Genomic DNA, 8,197 nt, shown 5'->3' with positions numbered 1-8,197 from the left:
AACTGTTCAAAGTTCTTAGTCTCATCTTCTTGTCCTTATTTATCAATACTCTGAAAAGAAAAGTGCCTTAATGGCAATATGACAATTCTTCTCAATATTAAAAACTGTTGAATCTACTACATGAAAAAAAGTCCACAATGGCACAGACCATCTGAGTGTCAAAGTAACATGCTAAGTAACATCCATCATGTTTATTATGTGCCTGCATCAAAGCTCCTCTTTTTACTTCAAAGACTTCTCTGGTGTCCCATGTCACCTGGAAGGAGTTCTTACATCTTTTTAAAAGCCCATTTATTTATTCTGCCTGGCAAAGCTCACTCATGCTCCACATCAGTTGGAACTCACACGGTTGCATTACTGCGCTCTTCTTGCAATTAGTTACTTAAAAAACGAATTATACATTTCATTCATTCTACCATGTCACTGCAAAAAATTATATCTTTCTTGATTGGTGATTGTTGTGGGGCACTCAGTCCTATGTACAAGCGATTGGTAGACAACATCTTTCCAGCAGACCAAAAGAATGGACTAGTAAAAGCCAACATGGAGAAGCTAACGTTTTATGCCTTATCAGTTCCAGAAGAGCTTGACTGTATTGGAGCTTACCTGTCTAAGAGAATGTCAAAGGATGTGGCTCGACAAAGATACAGGTATGTGTGCATAGCGATGGAAGCACTGGACCAGCTGCTGATGGCCTGTCGCTCTCAGAGCATCAACCTGTTTGTGGAGAGTTTCCTTAAGATGGTGCGTGAGGTTCTAGAGTCAGGCAAACCTAGCCTACAGATCCTAGGAACCAATTCATTTGTAAAGTTTGCTAACATACAAGAGGACAACCCATCCTACCACCGGTGTTACAATTTTTTTGTGTCACGCTTCAGTGACATGTGCCACTCTAACAACAAGGACCCTGATATCTGCTTCAAGATTCGCATGGCAGGTATCAAGGGTCTAAATGGAGTAGTGAGGAAGACGGTGAATGATGACCTACAGGCCAATATTTGGGATCCTGAGCTCATGAACAAGATTGTCCCATCTCTGCTTTTCAACCTGCAAAGTGGAGAATGTACACAGAACCACTCCCCTTTGCTGCTACAGATGTCAGAGAAAGAAAAGAGTGGCTTGGTGGAGTTGACAGAGTGTTGCTTTAGGGAGCTGCTGAGGCGAGCTGCCTATGGCAAAATCAAGAATGTTATCACACCCGTGCTAATACACTTAGATAACCATTCTCTATGGGAGGGGACAACCTTTCCAGTGCATTGCTTCAAAATCATTATGTACTCCATCCGATCTCAGCACTCACACTTGGTCATCCAGCAGCTTCTTGGTCACCTGGCTGCTCACAGCAAGAACTCAGCCACAGTGCGAGCTGGAATTATAGAGGTCTTGCTGGAAGCAGCTGCCATCGCAGCCAGCTGCTCTGTTGGGCTCACAGTGTTGGAGATTTTCAACACTTTGGTGCAGCAGCTTCAGTTGAGTGTTGACTATGAGTTGACAAGTGCATATGATGGCAGTATCAACATCAGAACTGAGAGCATCAAAGCTCATGAGGAGAGGCAGCTGCAGGAGGCTGTCATCCGTACCATCAGTTCATTTGCCAACACTTTGCCAGCATACCAGAGGTCAGAGGTCATGCTCTTCATTATAGGCAAAATCGCTGGTATTCACACATCCCTGCCATACACAGGCTCAGGGCCTGAGGGTGCCAGAATGATTCAAGTCATGTTACTTCAGACCTTAGTCCAGGTGACAGCAGGTTTCCAGACCACCAACATGCTGAAAACACAGCTAAGCTCCTACCTGGAGCCACTGCTGTCTGTGTCTCTCACCAAGGATCCAGAGGTGCAACTGTTGGCACTCCAAATACTTATTAGTCTCATCGATTGGCATGACAACAGGTCCAAGCTCCTCAGCATTAGCAGCATCCTGGACATATCTGTGCTGAAGATCAAAGTCGTCAAGTGTTCCAGACAAGATAACTTATTCATGAAAAGGCATGGCCAGCAGTTTTACCAACACATCTACTTGGCCTGCAAGGAGCAGAGCAATGACCGACAGCATTATGAGAGCCTTTTTGCTTTGTTTGCCATTTTGAGTGTGGAGCTGGCAAATCAAGAGGTGGTGCTGGACCTCATTCGCCTGACAGTTGCATTGCAGGACCTGGCACTTTCAACTGATGAGGATCTGTCTATTTACAATCGCTGTGCTATTCATTCCCTTGCTGCCGCTTACTTCAACCTTATTTGCCAGCTCACCACTATTCCAGCCTTTTGCAAGCATATACATGAGGTTATTAAGGTCAGAGAGATAAAAAGCCCTCACCTTTTACCCGAGGGTGTCTTCACTGCCAACCCCAAGCTGCCTACCTCACTGGAGAATGTAGAAGGGGATGGTTTATTTATCCAGTCTAAAATCACTGAGGTCCTTGGAGGTAGTGGTTACAACACAGAGAGACTTTCTATACCTTTCATTCCTCAGTACACAGATGATGATCATCTGTCCGTTGGTGAAACTGTCTCACAGGTGGAGTTACAGTCTAGAAGTAGTCCAGAGAAAGAAGAGAGGAGAGTGACAGAGGAGATCACATTTAAAGCCTTGAAAAATGTCATTGTGGGCTGTGCGGATATGGAGCAGCAGGACAACGAGTGGAGGAGACAAGTGATGGAGAGGTTTCAGAAGGCCCCCTTTACAGAAATAGCTGCACATTGTGGTCCAAGGGCCACACAATTGCAAAGTAGACTAAATAAAATCTTAGAGATTACAATTAGACCCCCACCCAGTCCTGCTGGAGCCATTTTATCAAGTCATGGCCAATGTCAAAGATCATCTGTACCTATCTACGACATGAAATTTCCTGACCTGTTTTTGTACTAAACCAGAAAGTCAACTGAGGTGTTAGCCTAACATAGTTAGAATAACTATTGTATACAAAGGAAAAAGACACTGTAAATGCATGTTCAAGGCATGTTGCTGTAGAGGTATGTTAACCACAGAATTTACAAGATATATTCTTATAGCAATAACCAATGTTGTATCCAGCACACTTTAAAACATTTTTTAACCATCTGAAATGACAATTATTTCACTCTGTACTGCAGAAGTGCCCATATTCACCATGTCATGACATAAAGCCAGCCTTCAGGCTGTCTACGCACAGTTGAAATGTACTTATGTTTTCCCACGGTTCAGTATGCATCACGGTTTTGGGGCCATGGTAACTATACGGTTTCGATATCTTAATATAAAACTACTCAGACTAGCAAAGGCAATATTGCATTGTAAAAATAATTAAAAGCACAGATATAACAGAGTGGCATGAACAGAGCAACGCAGTGCTGTGCTCATATCTCTGCTCCTGTGGATCTAAACACACAGCATTGTGTATTTTAATACATTTTGACGGGCTGAAACGTACCGAAATACCGTTGTTCGATGTTGCGTTTTGAACCGAACAGGGTGTACTAAGCGGTTCGGTAAAATATTGAATATTGTTCCATCCCTATTAGTAGTATAAGTCTACAGGGTCATTTCAGGCCACTTTGACATGTCACTTTCCACAGTCTGCAGGACCATTCACAATGTTATGCAGGATATGATGTATATTATGTAGAATGTGATTAATTACCCCAAACCAGGGGAGATGGAGCACTAAATAAATAAATAATAACAATTTCTATACATCTGTGCACCAATCTTAAGTTATTATTATTTTTATTCAGGCATTATTAAACATCAGTAGTCTTAAATTATAATAATATTTCTTCCTTAAATTATTATATTTGTCTTGTGCCAATCTGGTAGGGAATGTTTTACCAGTTTCACCAACTTACCGTAGGCCACATTATAATATATGGCTGAAAGTGTTGGAACCCCTGATTTTTGAAAAAGCTGAGAAGAGTGCACGAGAAGGGAAATGGCAGTTACGTCACAAAACAAGCGCGATTGACATTGAGACCAATAATGCATAGTAAAAAAAATACTCAAAACCACACATTTACAAAGAAAACAAACTACAAAATTACTCATTTAGAGAAAAAGCTTGTATTGTGGCCAACAACATACCTCAATAAAAATGGGAGTTCACACTGAAGGTGTGCTCGCTCACTGCATGATAATTTGTACATTTTATTTATTTTTATTTTTTTTTACCTGTCCTGTCCAGTACCTTGGGCATGTACTGTGGTTGACTATTAATTTGTACATTTTAGATGCCACTATCACTATCAAAATTAGCATGAACCAGGGCGAGCATTTACAATGATTCAGCTGACAACGAACTATGCATGCTCCATGGACTTAATCATAACATCTAACACATACAGTTTCATCTGCTGGAAAGTTCTACAACAGTTATTATTATTATTACATGGTTTCCCCCAGTGCATTATAAGCCTGGCGGGACGCACATTTAGGGATGCACTGATAATTAGGCGGCCGAAACACAGTGAGTACACTGTGGAACTGCACCTATTAAAGGTGAAGTAAGTAGTTTATAGTGACATCTAGAGGAGAGGCTGAAATTTACAACAAAGAACTGCTCCTCTGCTAACCCCCTCCCTTCCATGAGCGCTACGGTGTCCGCAGCCGGTCAAATGTCATCCTCGTTGTCTTTCTCCGTGAGGCGAGGGAGAGGGCGAGCTACCGCGGTCGTAGCAGACGAAGCGGAGAGAGAGGAGGCGGGACTTCCACTACAATTAAAGCGATGCTTGATTTGTTCTCTCGCGTTTGTCCTTACAGGCTCTGGTAGAAACATGGCGTCTCGCTGCTAACAATGGCAATGCAACCGCTGCCCGCGACCGTGTTATTTTACATGACTTTTTGAAACACTACAAAAAAAGGAAACAAAAACTATTATACAGCGACTAGACAATGCAGGAGCACATAATATGTATAAAAAGTGGATTTTGGGTTATATAAACCCATAAATACTACACAGTGTCCCTTTAAATGCTGGAAAGTCTCTTTGCGCTAAAGTGAAACTTGGCTGCATACGGAGCAGATTATGAACTCCCAGCAACATTCACTTCACCCCAGAGAACATTCTCTCTTTGAGCAGTTAACTAAAGACATCAGCTCATCTGATATTCCCTTAATTACAGCACTAAAGTGTCTTCTACACAAAGATTGAGACCACGGTGTGAAAAAAATGAAAAGTGCGATCTGCTTTTAAGTCTGTCACCACGTTTTATTAACATTTACCTGGATCCCCTGCACTTCATCGCGACTGTACGCAATCCTCATCATAAAGATGTAATGTTGTGTGAAGTGTTTTTGATAGGTTAGGGTTAGGTTTAACTGATGTCTAAAATACATGTTACTATTTGAAATCAGCATATTTCATGTCATAACTAATGTTGTCAGGTGGTGCAACCAATTTAAACCAATAAATGATAAGTAAAACCAAATGACCAAATGGTTTATAAATGTAATGTGTGTAGTTACTATACTGAATATATGAATTTGTGTATTTGTGTGATTATTTTCCTGTCTTTAAATGTAAAATTGGTTGTTAAGGATGCTTAAAACCTATACAGAGAGCAAAAATCTTAAATTATTGTAAAAAATAACCCCACAATGATAAAAAATAATAAGGTGAAGTAAACATCAAAAATGCTTTACCACGAGCTACAACTAGGAACTACGCTAACTACGGTAATGCAGATCTTCTTCCTCGATGGAATCCACATTGTTGGAACCCTTCAGCATCGTCACCAGGGATCTCAGGGTCTCAGGTGTTTCGCCCCTTAACCTGAACACCTCGCTTGACTGGGGCAGCGAAGACGGACTAGCCTTCGCCTGCAGAAGGGTTCCAACTGTGGGCTCTCTTTAGCCACAGCCAACTTGAGCTGGACTCGGCTGCTGTGGCTACGTCCCTGGTGGCTATCTTCAGCTGTTTGGGTTGCAGCCCCACCCTCTGCAGGAAGTAGCCCACTGATTTTGCGGGGAACCCCGCAAGTTTCCTCTTCAGGTCCACACTCAACTCCCAGTCTGAGGCTCCTTGCAGGGTGAGGGGTCGGATCGTGGCCACGGAGCTGGTCTTGACTCCTTGGGTCTTGACTCCTTCCCTCACAAAGTTTATGACTTTGGGAGGTTGGGCTTGCATGTTGTTGGCCTTAACTCGCTGCTATTCCACCCATTTAACAATTTCTGTAAGGACCTTGTCATGCCTCCATCTATACAGCCCTTCTGCCAATGCCTTTGGACAGCTGTTCAGAATGTGGTTCAGTGTGCATAAAGCTGCGCCAAACTGCTTGCAAGATGGGTCTTCATCTTTGCCCCAGATCTTCAGGTTTCTTGGGGTTGGCAGCAGGTCAGTCACCGAGCGCAAGAGAAAGCTCAACTTCCCTTGGGTCAGTCTGCCACAACTCCTTCCAAGACAGGTCGGTCCTGTGCCTGGTCCCACTGCGGCCATCTGCCCTGGGAGGCAAGTCCGATGGCTTTCACCTGGCGCTCCTCCTCTACTGCCTCTCAGACTCTCTGCATCACGACACCTCCTCTCGCTGTAGTGACCCAGGCCCAGTCGTCCCTTACATACCATGCCCATGATTTCCTGGTGCTTCCAGTGAGATTCCGCTTCCCTTACGGCTTGTTGGGGCTTCCACTTTCTGCCGCATTTGATGGTCTCGCTTGCATGTCTTACTTTTCCATCCTCAGACGAAAGGAGTGTACTAACTGCCCTTGCCTTGGCGGCTTTAAACTCCTCCATGACTAATGAAATTGGCAGAGGAAGCTTGGAGGTCTTGCTGTACAGGTTAATGATAAAAATAATAATGTTTATCTAATGTAGAGACCTTAAGGGATAGTTGCCAAATAATTGATTTTAATATAAATATCAGGAATGTATATATATTTTTATAAATATTTGGTTGTGCCACCTGACATATCTTTTTGTTGTGAAGTTAAAAATACTCTTAAAAAATGAGTTAAAACAGTTAGAATAGTTATTCAATATATGAGACATGTTCAAACACATTGTTCTGGACTCAGAAATATGCATTACATCTATTTTGAAAATACTTTTTAATACCTTTTTAGAAGCTTTATTCATCATTGACCTATAAACCATTCATGTGTTCACGAAACACAGTTAAAACACCGATGGATCAAACAGCAGGAGCAACACATTGAAAAGTGGCACTCGAGCGTCAGCGTGATTATGTAAACAAACAAAAAAAACGTGTCGGCTGGACAACGGAGAATCCACAGATTCCAGCGGTAGCCTTTTTATCACTCTACGACCAAGATTCACGGATCCAGCCCCAAAATAAGAGCAAAACAACTGACTTTCAAGAAATACAAGCAGAAATGTTGTCTTACCTTTGCTGTTTATGAAAACGAGTTATTTCCACCAGAACAAAACCACTTCTAATGAAGAACTACACTTTCCAGCATGCTTTGGGAACAAATCCCGGTCTGATTGATCATTACAGAGCGACATTAGATCGTTCTGATTAGAGAAGGGCGAATGTCCGCACAAATGTGTCATATGCATTTATGTCCTTTTGACTCGCTAATGAAGTGGTTCACACACATTTGGAGACCGGTGTTTGATTCCACCGGTTTTAAAAGAGCTGTCAATCACCCAAATTGACCAAGGTAAGCCAGAGCTATGGAGCTGCGTAACAGAAGATGCTGCACAGAGTTGTCATTACGCACCGCACAGGGAGCATCCATTTACAGCGATAGTTTTTTTTTTTCAAAATGTATTTAGTGACATCCATCCATTATCCATCCATTATCTACCGCTTTACCGCTTTAATTTTTATTGAAATGTGATGAAAACTGAGATGATTGTAATTTGATGTTGTCTAATTCTGAGAGATGTGTTTCCTGTAGTAAACAAATATCTGCATGGAGTGAGGTGAGATGATTAAATACTTTTCTTAGCCTGAGTACCTATGGCCACGCCACGGATGTTCCAGGAAACGAATATTACTGCTGACATGTTGGGTGACTTTTATCAAAAGGAGAGGGATTCATTATGCTGAGTGAGTGAATGTGTGTGTGTGTGTGTGTGTGTGTGTGTGTGTGTGTGTGTGTGTGTGTGTGTGTGTGTGTGTGTGTTTGCGCGTGAGCGAGTGTATGAGAGAGAGAGTAAATCTAGACAAGTGATTACAAAACAAAAAACGACATATGCAGTAAAGTTTACACACATACAGACAACAAACAAACGTATAACAATAGAGAACACAGAGAGCCC

At 42.3% G+C, this 8,197-nt stretch overlaps 1 protein-coding gene across 1 annotated transcript; it reads left to right on the top strand.

The window, feature by feature from the left end:
• Window positions 1-462: 462 nt before the first annotated feature.
• On the top strand, window positions 463-2,871 carry LOC310941068 (protein EFR3 homolog B-like; the record flags this gene model as incomplete). Its single annotated transcript, XM_083906147.1, has 1 exon — window positions 463-2,871. The coding sequence occupies exon 1, from the start codon at window positions 478-480 to the stop codon at window positions 2,869-2,871; it is 2,394 nt and encodes a 797-aa protein (XP_083762273.1). The 5' UTR covers window positions 463-477.
• Between the last annotated feature and the right edge of the window lie 5,326 nt (window positions 2,872-8,197).

This window comes from Microchirus variegatus (assembly GCF_963457635.1).
Source record: "Microchirus variegatus genome assembly, chromosome: 19".
Classification (NCBI taxonomy): Eukaryota; Metazoa; Chordata; class Actinopteri; order Pleuronectiformes; family Soleidae; genus Microchirus; species Microchirus variegatus.
Note: the sequence above shows the minus strand (reverse complement) of the source record. Positions and strands in the feature narration are given on the sequence as shown.